This window comes from Mastigoproctus giganteus, chromosome 1, assembly GCF_048544385.1.
Source record: "Mastigoproctus giganteus isolate SK-2022 chromosome 1, ASM4854438v1, whole genome shotgun sequence".
Lineage (NCBI taxonomy): Eukaryota > Metazoa > Arthropoda > Arachnida > Uropygi > Thelyphonidae > Mastigoproctus > Mastigoproctus giganteus.
In genome coordinates, this window is record NC_143575.1 from 29,982,171 (window position 1) to 30,002,603 (window position 20,433).

A 20,433-nucleotide genomic window follows, 5' to 3' on the forward strand; every position below is an offset into this window, starting at 1 on the left:
CCCGAAGATCGGCATTTAAGGAATTGGTAGCAGATTTTCGAGAAGTTGAAGCTGATTGAGCAGGCCAAGTTTTCTCAAAATGGAAAGTGGAATGCAATGTGCTATCATCAGCAAAACTATGGATAGGATTTCCAGTCAATGGAAGAAGATCATTAATATACAAGAGGAAAAGAGTGGGGGAAAGAACTGAACCTTGGGGGACACCGGCATTAGTGAAGAAGTTAGAAGACAGAGAGCCATCTACCATGACCCTCAGTGAGCGATCAGAGAGAAAACTGGATAACCAATTACAAAAAACAGTTGGGAAACCATAAGATGGAAGCTTGTTTAGAAGACCTTTATGCCAAACACGATCGAAAGCCTTTGAGATGTCAAGAGCAACTACTTGTGTTTCACCGAACCTTTCCATTGAATTAGTCCATAAATGGTAACATAAGCCAGAATATCACCAGTGGATCGACACTGACGGAATCCATACTGGCGATCGTTGATCAGACGGAAGGTTTCTGGGTAGTTTAAAAGTTGGCGGTTAATTAATTTCTCCATTACTTTAGAAAGAGTAGAAGTAATAGCAATGGGACGATAATTGGATGGGAGGGATTTGTCACCTTTTTTAGGAACTGGCTGGATATGGGCAAATTTCCAAGCAGAAGGAAAAACACCTTTGCAATAAGAAAGTGAAAAAAGGCGGCAAAGAATAGGAGTAAGTTCAGGAGCACAGGTTTTGAGAACAAGTGGAGAAATACCATCGGGACCTGGAGCTTTCTTAGCATCAAGATTCGTCAAAATTCTTCTAACATCCTTTGGACGGAAGATCACAGGAGGCATTGAATGGAGCGTGTTGGGAATGTGGGATGTGTTTTACCAAGATCATTAATACATGAGTTTGAAGAAAAATGGGATGCTAGCAGGTCAGCTTTATTCTTGGCTGAAATGACAACAGAACCATCTGGTTTGGACAGAGGTGGGAGCAGAGATGGGCAAAAGTTGCGGCCAATAGCTTTGGCAAGAGACCAGAATGCTCGGCTACCATTAGGGCAAAAAGCAAGTTTTCTACTCTTAGCCTGTTCGAACTCTAGTTTGGACTGATTAATGACTGCTTTACAATTGTTGCGAGCTTTGGTGTAGGCAGAAAATGAAACTGAAGAATTAGAAACAAGCCAATTACGATATGCAAAATTCTTTTCTTGAACAGCCTTAGCACATTTATTGGAAAACCAAGGTTTAGATAAAGGACGAGATTTTAAAGTGGAGTGTGGGATAAAGGATTCCATTCCTGGAAGAATAAGGTATAAGGTATGTTAGTGTCTAACGGCTCCTGGGATTTCTCCCATCTCCGCGGGTGTACATTGTATCGGGGCCAGAGATTTGAAGTGTGTGGGGGGTCATGTGCTGTATATTGTGTTGTGCCCTTTGTTCCTCCGGTCTATTAGCCGCCGAGCCCCTAGTGGGACCCGACGTTACCACACCATGCCACGGGGAGGCTGACCGGGTGTACCACTGTAGCTAGAGTACTCTGGCGGGTCCTGCCACCTACTTTCCTGGGATTTCAGTGGCTAGGACCAGATTTGAGAATGAGATGATCGCTGTTTCTTGAGCAACGGTTGTAATTTTAACAGAGCGTAGGGTTGTTCGCTGATAACTTGTTCTAGGGCCAAATAGGTCGGGCAGTAATTTTGATGTTTTTAGATTTAGACCTGTGGGGAATGCGTGTGTGTGTATATATAAATATATGTATATACACACACACGCACACATATATATATATATAAACTAAATAAAAAAAAAAAAAAAAAAAACGTTGTGGAAGAGAAAAGTAAGGGAGGAAGGCAGAAGACTGGAGGGTAGGAAACAGAAGAAAGGGGCCAATAGGGAAGATGGCCCCTGATGACAGTGTGGCATGCCCAGTGCCTCACCAGAGAGAGGAGTGAAAAAAAAATCATTCTGTAAGAGAAAAATAGGGGGGGGGGAGTAAAAGAACGGATGGCAGGAAACAGAAGAAAGAAGCCGAAAAAAAAAAAAAAAAAGAATAATTTCACTTTCACGATCTGAGCAGACATTGACATCATAAGTTTTGAAACAGTAATCCGACCAAGGAAAAGAAGAAAAGAAATCTCGCAGGTCATCCCATTTTGCATTCCTGTAATGCCAAACAACGCGAGGTCGGGAATATCCATGAGATAAAGGCTCCATTGAAGAAGAGACAATCACCAAGTTGTGATCTGAAGTGCCTAAAGGACCTCTCACTTCGACCGTGTACTTAGAAGGGTTGTTTGTGAGAAAAAGATCAACCATGTTGGCTGTATGGTTATGAACAATCTGCTCAAGGTCATTAGTAATTGCAAAAGCCTCAGCATCTCGACCAGCTGGGTCGGTGTGACTAGAAAACGGAAGCCAGCTGGAGTTATGAACATTAAATCACCAAGGAAAATTACCTCACTGTTAGGAAAGTTGGACGGGAGAAAGTCAAGTTGCAAAGAGAGGAAGTCAAAGAGCTCCACGTGATTAGTGCAGTTGGGAGAACGGTAGAGACAACAGATGAATTTGACGCAATGAGATAGATAGATTTTAAGCCAGAGAAGATGAAAGAGAGGAGATTCCAAATTGCCAAGTCTCTGACAGGGATTATCAGAACGAACATATGCACAAGTACCACCTTTGAGGCGAAAGGAATCATACAGCGAATAATTTGGGCATCTGAGATGAGCAGTAGTTGAATCAACGGATAACTGAGATTCTGTCAGAAAAAGTACATGAGGTTTGGCAGACTGCAAGTGGAAATGGACACCGTTGAAATTAGAATTGAGACCACGTATATTTGTGAAATGAACTAGGAAGTGTTTGGGAGGTTTAGATCTTTTCGCAGATAAGCTTGCTCTATTGGTTTGAAAATTTATGGTATATTCAATAGTAAGAAAAAGTTGGTGGGACATGCTGTATGAAGTAATAAAATTTTTGGATATGGCGTACACATGGTAAGAATATACCCAGATCCTTGACATAACGTGGCCTCGACAATTCTCCCCGCATACACAATACTCGGACTCCCTCCAGTCACTGGCAGAGTAGAGGTAGCAAGATTATACACTAGCTGATCCGGAAGCCTCCTAGAGATTTACCATTAGGTTCGGTTCGGTGTACTAACTAGCGGCCGGCCTGCGAACACCGTTTCAGAGCTGTTCCCTCGAAAAGTAAAGAATATTGGATCTCGCCACGATGTTCATCATAACCTCAAAAGTCATCAATCATACTGCATGAGGGAAGAGATGGGGAAGGGTTCAGCGGAACTTTGCTCTAGAGACTAAACATGGGTTCCACCACTTGAAGCCTCCAATAAGCAAAGTGGTGGTATTGCACTGGGTGATGAGAGCCATCTACCACCTAATAAAAAAAAAAATAATAAAAAATAAGGTAAAGTGCAGCCATTATCAACGCACTGCAGGATGGGAGCCTCCTCAACAAATCATTTTGAGGGAAATGGACCATAATCTTCCACGTTGGTCCAGTGCAGATCGACCGTATTCAGCAGTCAGGGGCTTGAAACCCGGTCTACTCAAAGAGAGTGTGCTACTGCACTCCCGCTTCTGACCACTCGGCTACGGGGTCTGCCTGGTAACATGGGCGGCATTCCTCCATGTGGTGCGGGCGCCCCACACCTCGACCCCTGCTTACGTTGGTTCACACCTGTACCCTCATGTACTTGTGCATGGAGGTTATACACAGGATTACTAACAGTCTGACCATCGTGAAGGTGCAACCAGACGATTTGGCTGTCACAGACTGTCCGGACTTCGCCGAAATTGGGTCCACTTGGCTTGAGTGTCACCCGAATATCAGTTCCATCAGCGTTTTAGACTCCCAGGTGGCAAGTACAGTTTGTCTGGCATATCTGAGAAAATGTCTGTGACAGCCTCAAGGACCAAACATAAAAGCTTACATAAAAGTCATATTTTCGCGATTCGCATGCGCACTTCGCACTCTCACTTGCAACATTGCCAATGCGGAAGCTGTTCACCAATCATTAATAATAATAATAATAATATTATTATTGTTATATTTAATATGATCACCCTAACTTAAGGAGATATTTAATATTTATTGATATTGAACGAGGAAGTTTTCATTCAAATAGATGTGTCTTTTAAGCTGACTGTACACTCATTAGATTTATTTATTTCAGGTGTGAAAGGGAAAGCTTAGTGAACCAAACTTAGACGCCAGAAGAATCATTGCAAACAATAAAAAAATTATGAAACAGGTTGTGAAAGGTGATTTAAAGCTTGGTGGCGCCTTCAGAGACTTTCTTCGAAAGAATTCTTTGCCTTTCTTAGTTTCACGATGTCATCTGGAATTAATTGCTCAACAGATATACCCAGTTCTGATGAACAAAGGATATACGTAATTGTTTCGGTAGGAATCGCTACAATAGCATTCTTCCTGAACTTAATTCAGCTCGTTGCAGTGTTTCTTCAAGGCCTTCTCCGAGACAACAAAAACATCATCATCGTAAATCTGTGCATGTGTGGAAAACTGTCTTCTTTCAGCATTATTTGGTATGTGCATAACGTTATTGAGGACACGCAAGAACCCGAAAACGCCGATAATAATTTTTTGTGTTTCCTTTTGCCATCAGGATTCCATCTGTTTTTGCTATTTACTTTTACTCCTTTGGTGACTCTGCTTGTATTCCACGAAAACTTGCTGTCATTCCCAGATAATATACAGAGAATTAAATGGCAGTATGTCGTAGTCATTGTACTCACTATTTTGTCGTGGTGTGAAGGTATATTATTCTCTTTACTGTCATTGACGAACTGGAGCTTTTGGAGTGGACAATGCATTGTCCCCTTTGTGTGGTCGCCCATATTTTCCGCTTTTGTGTGTCTTATATACTTCTTTCACTGTGCTGCTATTGTTTCTCTGCTTTTGAATTCTTGGATGGCAAAAGCAAAGAGAAGGAGAATGGTTACTCCTATTGAAGAGCATCCTGCATCTACCGAATTACACCATCCTTCCGAACAATCACAATTCAGAACTGCTTCAAAATCGGTAGGATTAATCTTAGCACTTTTTATTATAGGGACTCTACCTGCGGTATGTTTCCCTCTTTATGTGTCCTCAAAGTCGGTTGTCGATATTTGTTCATCATCTGTAACCATGAAGAAAACGATGAGGTGGACTTCTTTGTTAATGGTGATTTTTGCGATGCTGCGACCTCTGATTCACGTGTATGCTGAAGAAGATGTAGCAATGGCTACTACTGTATTTATTGGTATTGTGTGTCGGCCTTTTCAGATTAAACGACAAGAGCAAGTAGAAGATTCTAGGGATCAGATGGAATGTACCAGTGAAGCGCTCAAAAAAGACGCAAATGAATGCTGAATATTTTGATCATTCGTGTAAATTTTGCATTGGGTAAATGATCGCTGTTCTTCACCATGTGCTATATACGTATTTTAAATAATCATATTTGAAGTAAATGTTGAATGTTCAGTCCAACTCATTAATTTATGTTAATGAACACTTCTTACTTTTTTTTTTATAATAACATTTCATTCCATGTAAATACTTATATTTTATGTAAAGTTTGTGCTTAATATATTGTTTTCTCTATCTTGTGATCAGTGACAATTCAAAACTATTTCACATTCAGAAGGCATAGAATTGTGAAAATCATTGCTTCATTTTAAAATTCGTTCATATCCAGTAGTATCGAAATGATTAAGAATTATTTCTAATGTTATGTTATATTCTAGAGGAACAACTATACAACCTCATCATTGAATTCACGGAATGACAGCAGTGCCACCGTACAAACACTCAATTTTCGGCAAACTGGCAGTAGATGGCAGGAGTGTGTATTTCCAAAAAAGTATGCTTTTTTCTTCATAACCCAGATGAATAACTATGTTACGCCATACACTTCACAAATTCATTTTATTCTCTCAGCGGGTGAAATAAATAGAAGAAATGTTAAACAAGCGGTAAGTAATGCTCGTATTTCGGCCACGAAATACATAATATTTTATTAAATTAATTTTTTTTTTTTGTTCAAATTGGGGCCTTGTGACTCGTGGATCAGGTCTCAAGGGAAAAAAATCTAAGAAAAATTAAATTTTCCATTTTCATCATGTGAGTAGTTAGATACACACACAAATAATAACAAAAAAGTTGGTGACCCACATATTAATTTTCCTTCAACATCAGGGCAGTTAAGTTCACATGTTAAGTATTAAGACAACGGAGGCCATGATAGGAGGGGGTCCCAGTATATTATGTCTAAATTTCGCATATTCTATGAGCGGCTTATTTGTTTTTCTGGATATAAAAATTCGAATTTCCGAGAGTAAAAGTTATATAACCCACTTCCGATATCGGATAACTGGGCCACTTTAAAAAAATCCATAAAAACCTGCCCCCTCTTAACGGGATTCGAACAAGACTTTTTCAATATGGTATACCCTAGTAACCACTGTACAACCGCAAAGGTTTTCTGCTTGAAGAGATATTAGGATAAATAATTCTATAATGAAAAAACTATACGTTTAAAAGAGACCATGGTTTCGCTCGTATATACCGTTTTCTGGAACAGTAATTAGCACTTAATGAATAAATAATTTCTGCAATTAAAACTTTGAATAATGACTTTGAATTTATTATTTGAATTTCCATCCTGGAGAGGAGTGAAAAAAAAATCATTCTGTAAGAGAAAAATAGGGGGGGGGGAGTAAAAGAACGGATGGCAGGAAACAGAAGAAAGAAGCCGAAAAAAAAAAAAAAAAAGAATAATTTCACTTTCACGATCTGAGCAGACATTGACATCATAAGTTTTGAAACAGTAATCCGACCAAGGAAAAGAAGAAAAGAAATCTCGCAGGTCATCCCATTTTGTAAATGATATACCAAAAATTGCAGTTATTTATTTCTGAGCAAGACCGAAGGAACAGTAAGAGCATTGCTTAAGTGACTTTTTTACTGTAATAAAAACCACTTCAGATCATTCCATTGCAATGATGACAAATTTAGAAAGATTGGCTGAACTATCAGTGATTTCAGTCATATATTTCTAAACATCACTTAATGATCTAACTTGATAAATGACTTTGGAAATGAAGTATCACGAAGAAAACAACTATTGAATTGCCAAATTAACAACCTCTTAATTACTGTAGTCGATAGCAATAAATCACATGACGTTGCATTTCCTAATCCATGTACTGTGTCAAATGGATTTTGGAACTCCTAGCTTATTTTGGCAAGCACTCCTATGCGCTTCTCCCTCCCCAAATTCCATCTCATGCTTTCTCTGTTGGATGCATATTTGACAATTAAGTTGGTTTATCATAAACAATGTACAGTGACCTGAAAGATATTCTTGACTATTCTAGTACTAGTATGGTGTGTGTATGAAAGTTTTTAAGCACCACATAGTTCAACGTCGAACTTCTCTTAGGATTCTTGACGTTCAACATCAATGATGTAATTCACATACAATCTGTTATCTTCTAAAATATAATGAAAAATTTGATGTAGTTCAAATGAAAGATATGAATTCGTTTAGAACAGTGAGATTCTAAGATAAACCAATATGCATCGAATAAAGTGTACATTAATCAGTTGCTGAAGTACCACTATTTTGTAGCAACTGACCAATGAGAACTTTGCTCGATGACGTCATTTGTATATGCCAATATTAAAGTTAAAATTAACAAAATATAATTAATGCAATGGCCTTACAGAACAAACTTTGCCTTCATGATGAGTTGTCCGGTATTGTACTACTTTCGAACACATTTGCTCAATTAAAAATTCACTAAAAGTAGTGCATTTAGCAAATTTATCTTTTAGTGATGGAAAGCTGAGATGTCATCTAGCCATTTTCTTATCTTTTAAATAAATGGCAGATTAAGCTTTTCGACATTCCATTTATTTGAAAGTAATGCAATACCGGGGCAACTCGTGATTTCAAAATTTGTTATACCGTGAGCATTAACATCATTGCATTAAATATACAATTACAAACCCGCTTACCGCAACAATAATAATAACATGAGGACAGGCTAGTTCTCTTCACTCGAAATAATTTAATTAATTATTGTATGCTATATTTGTATAAATATTAGTAGTTGCAAATGATGCAAAGGAGCATGCTTATACAGCATCGTCAACAACAACAATAATAATAAAAAAAAAAAAAAAAAAACTACTCAAGTAATTTGTGCATCACTGCTAACCTGCAACGATCCTTTTCAAGTTAAATTTATGTCCTCTTTATGTCCAAGAAAGAATAAGAATGCCGTTAGCATTTAATTTGCTCCAGATATATTTAATATCTCGAGTTTAATATGTTTAATGGTTTCGCCTCGGGAGCCGAAACCATTAGTTTGCAACATCGCGCCGCCCTTCTTTCCACTAAAATATTTTTGCTGTCCGAATCGTTTCCCATGTTCTTCGCTTCTTCCTCGAATTATTAGTTAAATTTCTTTCCACAGATCCAACGATCAGTTTCTTTTCACAAATTATTACTTCTGTTACGTTAGGTATGTGTTAAAGCGACAAAGACAACTAAGACTATGGGGCAGCAGTATGTTGTTTTTGTAATTGCGTTTATTCTTTGTTCGGTTTGCTATTTGCTGGACCTCAAAGCAGTTTCCTAGATAGAAAAATATGCAGCCTTCGCCCGAGACCGACTAACACAGCCACGTTGGGGGGGGGGGGGAGCCCTCGTGGCATGCGGGATTCGAACTGAGACCTTTTCCACTTGGTGCGAGAGAAGAGTTATAACCAGTGCGCTACCCTGCGAGGGCTATTAACTATGTGTACTTTTTTTTTTTTTTTTGTCTACACAATACCTGTGTCTGTTCCGAAAACCGTAGTATTCCGTGATGGATAGTAGTTGTTTCACCACTTGTCATTTGTCATTCGTTTGGGAAGGTTTGAGTTCCAGTCGAAGGACTCATGGAATTTCTGGACTCTTAAATCGGAGGTTGTAATTAGCCGATTTGAAGCGAAGGGAGTAGGGTTTCCCAGTTAGCTTATTTCTGGATTTTCAGCCCACACAGCATGCAAATCAGCCAGTGAAGACGCAATTTACACAGCGCCTGCGTTTCATTAGATGGTTTCATTAGGGGACTGAACACCAGCTGTGGTATCTCGGTCTGAGCTACCAGAGCTGGTATTCAGTCAATTACAATTATCCCAATCCCAATAAATAAAATTATCTGGACTTCCACAACATAGTCGCTACTTGCTCGAATAGGAAATATTTATTTTATTTATTTTTATTTTTTTGGCAAGAACACTATCTTCATCTAAACTCCCCTCAACAAGTGGGGACCAAATCTATTGACGTCTCGCTACAAATAGCAGCTTTTACTCCAGCACTGTTTGGCACTTTGCCGATGTTAGAAGAAATTTTAAAACAACGACCTATAAAAGTTTAGTAACAGGAAGCTTCTTGCTAGTTCACCCTCGCTGCAACAGCCTGTTAAAATCAAACTCTATTTGCTGGTCGTCTTTACTCACAGTGCTCGGTTAAAAATATCGAAGTTCGTCATACAATACAAGCATATCCAGGCTGTAGGTAATTTGAGTCAAAACATTCTATTTAAAAACTAAGTGTGCTGCATGTGACAGCGAAGCCACTTGAATTTACAGACATTTCGAAGTCTGAGTGAAATCTTTTTTGATTTAGATTGTCTATTTTCTATCATTTTCATTATCTTTCACTTTGGCATTCAACTGCGATTTGTCACTAGGAACAATAAAAGCGAAACTTAAGTACACATATTCGAAACTATCTGATACCGTGAAGTAGGGAGATAAAGAATACACATACACTCTTAGCTGGATATCCCGCTTGTTTACTGTACAACGGGGAGACCACAGCGAGATTATACTGTTCATTACGACGCCTCTGAAAATGGCAGCTAAAATAGCTGAAAGCAGAATTAATGTTGTGTGCAGGATTCGACCATTCACAGAAAATTCTGGTGGGAAATGCATTCTGAAGTTTCCAGATGGTTCTGACAACTGCGTATCTCTGGGGGTAAGTACACCTAGTACTTAGATCTACTGTAGTTCTGTTTCAAATTGGACCGCGTCCAAAAGCTTTGTTTATGTTTTCAATTTTGTATTTCATTTAGAATGATCTATTCCGTTCATGTAAGTAGTTGCTAAATATATAAAGTGTTTTAAAAATTGGACAAATTATCTTCTATAATATTCCATTATTCTTTTTATTTTCAATAAATATAATCGTAAACTCAGACAAAAGGTGCAAACAGATTTTGCAGAAAACTGAAAAAATGTGAACTGTTTCTTTTATAGTTTAAACTTTAATGAAACGAATTACAAATATAAAATAAATGAATTGTGTAGCGTTTCCCAACTTGTGTATGATAATTTTAGGGGTATAAGAAATTTTTATCCTAAAATTTCGTTTCATTTTAAAAATTTATAAGGTCATAAATCAGTAAAAGATAAATTTAAATAAATCCTGATGGAATGATAGTGTTTACCTCTCCCTCCACCACTCTCAATTCAGTAATAATCACAAAAACCGAGAAAGGTAAACATGCCCACGTCACACCTTAACCCTGATACAATCTTTGCAATACACAGGAAATAACAAATGAAACAAGTACTTCAAAGGTTATCAGTAACTATCTGTGCATAGCGAAGTTGACATTTATGGAAAAATTATTGTGTTAGGAAATACTGTATTTGCTTTTTAAAAGTACTTAAATGCAAGTTTAAGCAAACGAATAAATTTCGCTACTCATTAATACAGGGCTTCACCATGAATTATATAAACGTTAATATTTACTGTAAACTAACTGCGGAAAATACAAATTACTGCCTATAAGAATGAAATAATAAAACGCCATCTACCGTTTAATAATAACAATTATTATTATGTTTGTTTTTAATTCATGTTTTATAAAAATCCTGTTAGAATTTAAATAAACAAACAAGCAGAAGCTCCGTATCGTGTTTATTATTATTACAAAATAAATATATAAACAAAAAAAAAAAAAAAAAAAAAGCATGAGTTGTATTCTTTGCAGTAAAAAACCTTGAAATTCCGAAAAGTTCAAAAAGGTTTTTTATTTGAAATACTGTATTTACTTTAGATGATGTCTGTCAATCGATAGCAGCGTCCTCTTATAGAATGAACGCTTTAAAAATAATACCCAAGTGAACCCCTTCCCCTAGGTGGCTATGTGTGCCAGAAGAAGGTATAGGGTTATGCTGGCAAGAGGGCTCGGAATGGATGGGAGATAACCGGAACACCGTTCCAGTTCTCCATACGCATTGGTAACGTTATTTACATACTTTGGTTATTAAAAATATGTTATTTAGTAATGAGCATTCCGATTCTCAAGAACGTCCCATTTCGAACTCTGACACACACACACACCACAGTATCTTTAAAATCATGTAGCTTTTATTATATAAATAATAAAATATAGTAATTATCATGGATTTTATTATTATTATGTATGAATGCTCGTACTAGTTGTCTCAAGTAGTGAAGTGCACAATTACTTTAGTGAAATATCCTGAATTTTGGGATCCTCTTACCAAGAGAGGCTTAAGTTCTGCAAATTGCAGTGGCTGGAGACTAGGCACCTGCGCGGTGATCTGATTGAGGTGTATAAGGCCTTGAATGGATTGAGCACGCTGAATTCTGATGGGATCCTTCCACTTGTTCAGATTACGAACCTAAGAGGGCATAAATTCAAATTAAGAAAAGACAGGTGTAGAATAGATGTGCGGAAATTTGCCTTTAGCCAGCGGGTGTTAATTGCTGGAACAAACTTCCATCTGTCGTTGTGGAAGTTGATAGGTTAAATAAATTTAAGGGGGAACTGGACAGGCATTTGGAGGGAATGGTGTGATTTTTTTTTTTTTTTTTTTTGTTTTTGGCTGATGCTGCGTAAGCTCATACACTTGCTTTCTTGCATCACATGCCACTACTACTACTACTATTTCCTTATAAAGTACTGTAGTTGTTGTTTTACTGTTTTAAGAGCATCAGAGACTTGGGCCCAGAGCCGTGCCGAGGCGAACGAGGCTCTTGCCTCAGATTAAAAGCTGAAAGGGGCGCCAAAAGAGAGATTAAATAATTGCCAACGTTGCCATGATTAACAATAGGGCACAATTTTTTCATTCTTGCCTCAGGTACTAAAATGGCTCGGCACGGCCCTGGTACTTCAAATCCTGACGAAGAAGCAAGGAATTTTTAAAGATCTTTTTCGCAACATGGCCGAGTTAGTTGGTATCAGCAAGCATGGTTTTTGATCCCGAAACTTTGGTTTATTGTCCATTTCCTGGACACCAAATTAACCACACAACACACACAATTTATGGACATATTATATACAGAAAAATATGGCTTAAGCTCCTGATGCGCATAAAATCTTAGAAAACCAGACAACGAGACTTTCCCTTTACCATTGATGATAGTTACATTTTATGTATGTCACACATCAACACTACCACCTTGTAGATCTATTATCTGCAAATTCTTAATGCGGGATGAAACACTGCTGATAATCAGATCTCTGATATGCTTATGTAGATAACGGACATCCATTAAATCCAGAACATTTAAGTTGGCTCTTTCGGTAGAGTTTGGGTGTATCAGAGTCTTAGATCATATTGTACCTTGTGTATTGTGTTTGTAAATCACGTTGGCTCTGTGTTCGATTTGCCTGTTTGGTGGACGAGAAACCGAAATATCCAGTAGAAAAAATATTGAATCGATTAACTCAGTCACGTTGTGAAAAAAGGTTCATAAAATTCATTGTATACTTGACAGGTTCGATTCGAGTCTTTTCCACTAGGTGAGGTGAGGACGGCAGTTATATTAACTGCGGAATCGACGATGACGAACAATATCTCTTAGTTGGTATAAAAAGGTTAGTAGCTTCTGCGATTGTTTCCCTGAATGCTCCCCATTAATATCGTTTCGTCGCACTGCATAGAATTTAAAACTGTTTGAGACATTTAAGAAATCTAAGGCCCTTTCCTTTGTCTTCTACAATAGTTACATCTTCAGTGTATTCATGTGGAATTTACTTAAATAACTTCCACATGAATACACTGTACCTAGTACTTTTTTTATCTGCAGCTTTTTAATGCATTAAGAGTCCCTGCTGATTATCAGTGTAAGTCTATTTCTCTCTTTTGTTTGCTCTGTAACATGCTGTAAAATAAATAAATAAATAAATTTTCTGTTCATACTCCGGGACGACCAAACAGTCAGAGGAGTTTGTAGAAAACAGTAATCTAATAAATCCACAAAATCCTTACTAGTACTGTATGTGAGTTATTAGTCTAAAAGTTCCAATAAACTTCTGGACAGTTATAATCTCTATTATAAGCGACTCTAATTTAATAGCCCTCTCTATTTGTCTATACAGTTGTTCGTTATATTCATCACATTTATTAGGCCAATAGCAATCTCCGATTAGTTGTTTCAGTACTTATGCCACAACAAACTGATTCAACATTGCACTGGCCGCCCATGTCATCTGGATGCACTGCTTTAGATTTTAAGTACCTCTTTATTAAGAAGATAAACCCTTCCTCCTCCTGTCCTGTCTGTACACATTGTACTACCCATGTCCAATTTTGCAACCCAATATCTGAGCAAAACCATGGTTCTGACATCCCCAACAGTGTCTGCATTTGAACACGACCAGTACTTGAAATTCGTCAAATTTATTTAGAATACTCTTAGCATTAGTTTACAAACACCTTTTTATTTTTACTCGTGGTAACCCTAACACAGTCCATGTATTTTGTTTTCCACAAGAACCCCAAGCAGGTGTTAAAATCCCCGACATCTTGCTTTCCAGGGCTGTATGATCTAATAGAAGCAGTTGAAGAATCACTTTCCCTTCTGCTTGCAGCTGCCATTAATCTGTTATTTATGTATTCCCTGGGGCTATCCGTTTTCCGTCTCATTTAACGCTGCCTCAATAGCATCACCAAATATTCTTGCACCCCTTCTATTTAAGCATATCTTATCCCTGTGGAAACATTATTATTATAATATTAGGATTACCCGTACTGTTAATACATAAACCCGTTTTTGTGTCTGTAAATTGCGTGACATCTCTTATCGATTTGCCTGTTTTGTTGGACGAAAAATCCCCAGTTTCTATGGGGGAAAACCTTGCTATCTCTGCCTGAGACCGACTAACTCAGCCACTGAGTGAAAAAAGCTCACTAAAGTTCCTCGCGTAATCGACGGGATTCAAACCCGGGCCTTTTTCACCTGGTGTGGGGAGGGCGATGATGATACCACTGTGCTACATGCGCAGACTCCTGTGAAAATAGTCTCTCCTGTTAACAAGCATAGATCAGGGTGAGAAAAATTCTGCCCCATGATCCTTGCACAGTCTCTCCAGGCCGAATTAATCGCCAAGGCTCTTATCCCCTATACTCCATCCTATCGTGTCTGGAAAGAATTGCAGACACTTTCTATTTTAATAGTAACTCGCGACTTTTTCTTAACATATTCTGTACTTTTTAATTAAATCCTCAGACTCCTACTGTGGAAATTAATAGCACCAAATTGTTCAACAACGTCACGTTTTGTGCTCTTAGGTGCTGTAAAACGTTAGAGGTAATTTATTTTAGCCCCTATCTTACCCTGGTCCTATGCCATATATACTCTTTGCTTGATATATTTCCCACTTCCCTGACAATCGAGTCACCAACTTCCTGTGGGACCAAGGATCTCTGCTACAGAGAATGTCTTTTTGTTGTCTGATAGTGGAGCATTGAATTGACCAGCTCAAGTGTTGGGCTGGTCGACTGAGTACTTGATTGGGTTCTCTTTTTAAATACTAGAGAATCCATTCTATTTTTCAAGCCCTCATATAATCCTATCAGCGCGCCGAGTTTGAGCTTAATCTGATCATTGTCTTTTTAATGAACACACACAAAAGCTGTATCCCGTCCTGTTAGAGGGCAGGACACGATTCGCAGAAAGCACACAAGTATCACATATAACAAATGGCGGCAGAAGTCGACTCTGGTTTCTTAAGTAATTATAAAGGCCAAGTAAAACAAATTCATCACTTTACTTGGAGAATCACAAATAATAACTGCACTACGAAGCGCAGATGTGGGAAACCACAGGTAGCGCCCAACCCTAAATACTACTATTACTACTAACTGCACTACGAATTTTTAATCAGAATTTCAAAAAATAACAATAAATAAATAAATAATAATAGAAATAATTTTTAAGTGTTTTGCCTCTTAACGTATACTTGTTCTTCCCACAAAATGTGGGCCTGTATCAGTGATGAGGCAAGATATTTCTGCAAATGAAGTAACTACACAGAAGTAGGCCCTTCTGCATTGGAGGCAACTAGTCAAAAGTGCACTTCCCTTTCTCTCCAACTAACCACGTAATTATTAATTCCTTTAATTATTGTCCGGAATTGGCCTATAACATATTTCTTTTTAAGCGTTTTGCCGCAATAAGAAAGTTAAACGTTACTGACAAATCTGTGATATTCACTGTGATCAAAAAGAAAAGAAATGCAAGTCAAGGAGCATATAAATCCCTCGGTAGTACCATAGCTGTTATAGTCACTGTCCTTCCTCAGAGAAAAAGACTTCACTGATAGAATATATAGATGAGAAATCCTGACCGATACTTATCAGTTCATTTCTCTTTGACACCAGGAGACCTTACTATTGTGTGGTGCAATGTAAATATGCAAATGCAAATATAGATAGGCAGCAAATGTAAATATAGATATCAATTGTAAAACAGATATGGAATGTAAAAATAGTTATGTAACGGAAACATAGAAATGCAAATAAATAAACACGCAATCATTATAAAGTATAGTGAGCTTAAAAGTGTATGACATGACGTACTGTCGGAGCAATGCTATGTATCATGAAATGAATTGAGGACAGTACTATTGTCAGGTTGATGAGAGGGTTAAGAAAGGCAGAATTAGTGTAATTCCCAATGACCACATAGGAAACAGAAAGAAGCAAAATTAATGAGAAATACAAAAGTTTACTACAGACAAATATTTTCAAAAAGAAATATTTTTCTTTTGTTTATACTCCAGAACGACCACATAAGGATAGAGTTCACAAGACTGAAAGATGCAGGAACAATACCGTATTTAGTAGTCATACAGGCACTTCAGCACGTGTACTTACGTACCTTCGCGCTTGACTACTCGGTTATGTTGGTACTACTAGTAAGCATTAACTGTCTCGATTAATTAGTTGTATATTTTTAGAATTATTTTATAAACTGTGTTCAGTAAATATTATAAACATTTAAATAATAGTAAACAATGATTTACTAAATTTATAAAAATGTACCAACCGCTTCTCTAGCACCCGAAGATTGTACATCAGTAATATGTAAATGAACAAATGGTTCATTCCTTTCGAAACATTACACGTTTGATGAAAGTGGTGGTCATAATGTTTCTAACAAGTGAGCACTCATTGTAATGTGCCTGTCCATATGGTATCTGCTGCATTCTGAATTACGACCTGTAACTCGTTCACCCACTAAATGAAGATTTGAATGTGCAGTATCCCTTAAAACATCAGGTAAACTCCGAGACGAAACACAACTTCTGAGACTTCCTCTGCAACATTCTTGAATTCCTCCGCTGTGCCCTTTAACAACCATACCAAACCAATCATCGGACCTCCCGATTCTTCCACTGTTCCACACTTTGCGGTGACGACTTGGCAGTATGGTAGTTTCACTACTGGATGAGCTAAATCTGTATTTATCGGTGGTCATAATCGTTTTGTAACCAGCTGCTCATGAAACACAGACTCCAAATAAAGAGGTAAGAGAGATGTGAGTGGTTTCGTTGTCTTGTTGAAATATGTTTTACGGAATTCATTCTGGTGATAATGGTTCCACAAACATTTGCTCATAACGCTCAGTGTTGAGTGGCTCGTTAAAGAAAGAAGTGAAGAGTCTCTTTCCCGAAACTGTGCACCAAACTTGAATTTTATAGTGTAGTGAAGTCTCTGGATCTTACGAGAATTGTAAAGTCTATCGACCATATTCGAGAATTCTGAAAACTGATGTACCCGTGTAAATGAAACGGAGTATCGTCTACCTAGAACCAGTCTAAAGTCCTCAAACATTAGGAGTTACGTGTGCTTCGCGAACCTTTGGCAATACTGAAACAGCTGACGTGATTTCGCAATAGCAATTCGCATACTTTCACTTTATAGGAGCCAAATGTTGCACATATGCTTGCTTTCGCCGTAGCATTATGAATATAATAATGGTCCTCCCACACCGGATGAAAAAAACTTGAGTTCAGTCCCATCAGTGACACGAAGAATTTTTGTAGGCCTTTTTGGCAACAAAACTAAGTTAATCGATCTTAAGTGAGGATCGCATGGTTTTTTTCTCTTTGGGAACTCGAGTTTTTTTATTCTAGCAAACAGCCAACCGATCGAAGATCATGCTCAATTACAGACATAATACACCGAGTGATCACTGAATTATGACCACCCCTATGAAAACTGAATGCGACCCCGTTGACCACGTGAGGTACGAGAGTGCGGAGTTAGTCGACCTACGTAGCATAGATACGATGTCAGTGATTCAGTAGGTAGTAAAATTCCAAGCGTGATGGGTAAAGGAACGATTTATCGGACTTTTATAAAGGACAGATTGTAGGTGCTCGACGAGCTGGTGCCTCGATTTCCCAAACGGCTGAACTGGTGGTGTGTTCGAGAGCCGCCGTAGTTAAAGTGTACCAGGACTGGCGTCAAAATGGTCAAACAATGACCCGACGGCAAAACTGCAGAGGTCAGCGAAATGTTGATGTTAGATGTCAGCGCCGGGTCCGACGACTCGTACATGCGCAGCACTGTTAAAGAGTTGACTACCCAATACAACATGGACCAACCCGGAACAATATCTGGTATGACTCGCACGCATGGGGTATACTTTTTCATTTGGACCCGCACGCTCGCACGTATGGGCTATACCAGCAGATGACCCCTACGGCATCCTCTCCTAACCAAGGTTCATCGGCGTGAAAGACTCGCCTGGTGTAAAGCGCATGCAAGTTGGACGTTAGAAGACTGGAAGAAGGTGTGCTGGTCGGATGAATCACGTTTTTTACTCCACACCGTGGATGGTCGTGTACGAATTTGGCGTCAACAACATGAGGCTCTCGATCCATCATGCATGGTATCAAAAGTGCAAGCCGGTGGAGGTGGTTGTATAGTGTAGGGCATGTTTCACTGGCAGGAACTTGGACCGCTGGTGATGTGGAACAACGTATCAGTGGTCTCCACTCAAAGTTCAAAGTTCAAAGTATTTTATTATCTGCGGGCTCCAGGGTTTCCCCTATCCGCCGCTGAAGAGTAACTTTACATTATTTACGATTTGTGGTTTTACAAAACATCTTGATCCACCAACTTCACAGGAATGATTACAAACATATTATATAACCTTAACACTTGCAACTAAGTTATTACAATTTGTTGAAGGCACCAATTTCTGTATTAACCTTCACAACTTATACAACTATACAGATAGTTAGGACCTACCAGTTGGGTTACAATGAGGTCCGGTATATCTTACAATTTATACAATTTATGATTTACAATTTATACAATGTAAGATTTACAATTTATACAATTTTAGATTTACAATTTATGTACCTTTTTTTTTTTTTACAAGCCGAAGTCCCAGGACACCGTCCACCCAACAGTGATCCTGGCACATCGACTGATATATTCTGAATGCTAATATTGCCTTCCGGCAATAAATACAAATACATTTCCTCATCAGAGGTCTTGTAACAATACGATTAATACCAAGGAGGCAACTATATACAGTGGTAGTACACTTATTACATTACATATTTATTCTCAGCCGGCAAGTCCTTTCCTTCTGCGGAAAGCCTTGTCTGCAAAGTTAGCCAGTGCCTCATAATTTTCTTTACATTCTAAAAACTTGGTGAAGTTATTTACATCGTAAACTTCGGTCAATGCCTGAAGTTCAAATCGAATGTCTACATAATATCGACATTCTAAGATTATATGTTGGACTGTCTCCTCTGAGCCACATTTACAGAGAGGAGACGCAGCCAAACCCAGAGTAAATAACTTTGAGTTTAAGCTACCATGCCCGGATAAAAGGAAAGTTAGGTGAAGACCCGGGTTAAACCAGGGCCAATGTTTTTTGTCAAATTCGGAAACTTGAGGTATAAAAAGGGTAGTAATTCTTCCAGTGTTGGCATTAGTCCATTCGTTTTGCCATTCCTGGAGGAACTGGTTTCTTAATCTAGTGTTGTCTTCTTTCACTGGCACGTCTAGGTTTACAGAAAACTGGTTGAACTGTGCCGCAATACCCTTCCTTCTACAATACTGAAAGTAATTGTACAGCACTTCGTATTTAATTGGTAGTTTGCCGTTGATTACCTGTAATGCCGACGTTGAAATTGTGCGACAAGCTCTTGAAGTTGCAAGCAGGAAGAAGCGCTGGGCTTGAGTCAAGATTTTTTCCACCATGACTCTGCGTATACTGGGGCCCCAAGCGCCCGCAGCATAACAGACAATAGGAATAAATATACATTTGTAGTACAGCTTGAGAGTAGAGGGTTTCAGACCCCAAGAACCTTTGGTAATTCTGATTATTTTGCCTGTCAAAGTCTTGATTTTGCTTAGTACGTATTTAGCATGTGTAATGAATTGAAGTTTGTTATCTAACATAATTCCTAGGTATTTGTACGAGTTAACTAATTTTATTGATTGTTCTTTAATCTTAATACATGGAGGTCTATTTGGGTCTAATTTTCCTTTGAGAAGAATTTGTTTTGTTTTGGGAACAGAAATAGTTAATTTATGTGTACTACACCACTCATCTAGGTCTGATAGGACTTCATTGGCACGGATTTCAAGTTGTAGTCTGGAGTTTCCAGAAACAAGGATAATTAAATCGTCTGCGTAAGCCATCTTAGTAGTGCAATTATGTTCGGTAGCCAGCCACCCATCAAGGACCACATTCCAGCATACTGGTCCGAGAACTGATCCCTGAGGGCAACCGCGAGTCACAGGTCTGGCAACAGAGCAGGATCCACTGGAGACCACAAGTGAGCGATTCTGGAAATAATCCGTGATGAGACGGTAAATAGGCACGGAGACCCCGGCCTCTCGGAACCTCTCCAGGACACTTTGCCACCAAACAGTGTCAAAGGCCCCTTTGAAGTCCACAAGGAGGCCGAGGACATACTTTTCATTGGAGGCTGAGACGTTATTAATAACTAGGTTAATGGCATCCACTGTAGACATCCCAGCAGTGAAGCCAAACTGATATTTGTAGTTTAGATTTCTTTCTCTATAGTGCTTTTGGAATCTCGCTACAATCAACTTCTCTAGTATTTT

General features: G+C 38.5%; 3 protein-coding genes across 3 annotated transcripts in view; all 3 read left to right on the forward strand.

Annotated features, from left to right (window-relative positions):
- Positions 1–4,338: 4,338 nt before the first annotated feature.
- LOC150090675 (uncharacterized) lies at positions 4,339–5,382 on the forward strand. The gene has a single exon (XM_090390335.1). It carries the CDS (start codon positions 4,339–4,341, stop codon positions 5,380–5,382), a length of 1,044 nt encoding a protein of 347 aa, XP_090246461.1.
- Positions 5,383–9,702: 4,320 nt separating this feature from the next.
- Positions 9,703–20,433, forward strand: part of LOC150090676 (kinesin heavy chain-like) — a 201,913-nt gene continuing 191,182 nt past the window's right edge. Inside the window, exon 1 of the mRNA XM_090368489.1 lies at positions 9,703–10,048. Within this exon, the coding sequence (XP_090224615.1) occupies positions 9,923–10,048 (126 nt within the window). The 5' untranslated portion in view covers positions 9,703–9,922. The remainder of the gene's footprint in view (positions 10,049–20,433) is intronic.
- Positions 11,288–20,433, forward strand: part of LOC150090677 (signal recognition particle 14 kDa protein-like) — a 31,024-nt gene continuing 21,878 nt past the window's right edge. The window contains exon 1 of the mRNA XM_090379402.1: positions 11,288–11,319. The gene's annotated coding sequence lies outside the window, so the exon portion shown is untranslated. The remainder of the gene's footprint in view (positions 11,320–20,433) is intronic.

Coding starts and splice junctions, on each gene's coding strand:
- LOC150090675 (XM_090390335.1), top strand. CDS start 4,339: ATGTCATCTGGAATTAATTGCTCAACAGATATACCCAGTTCTGATGAA.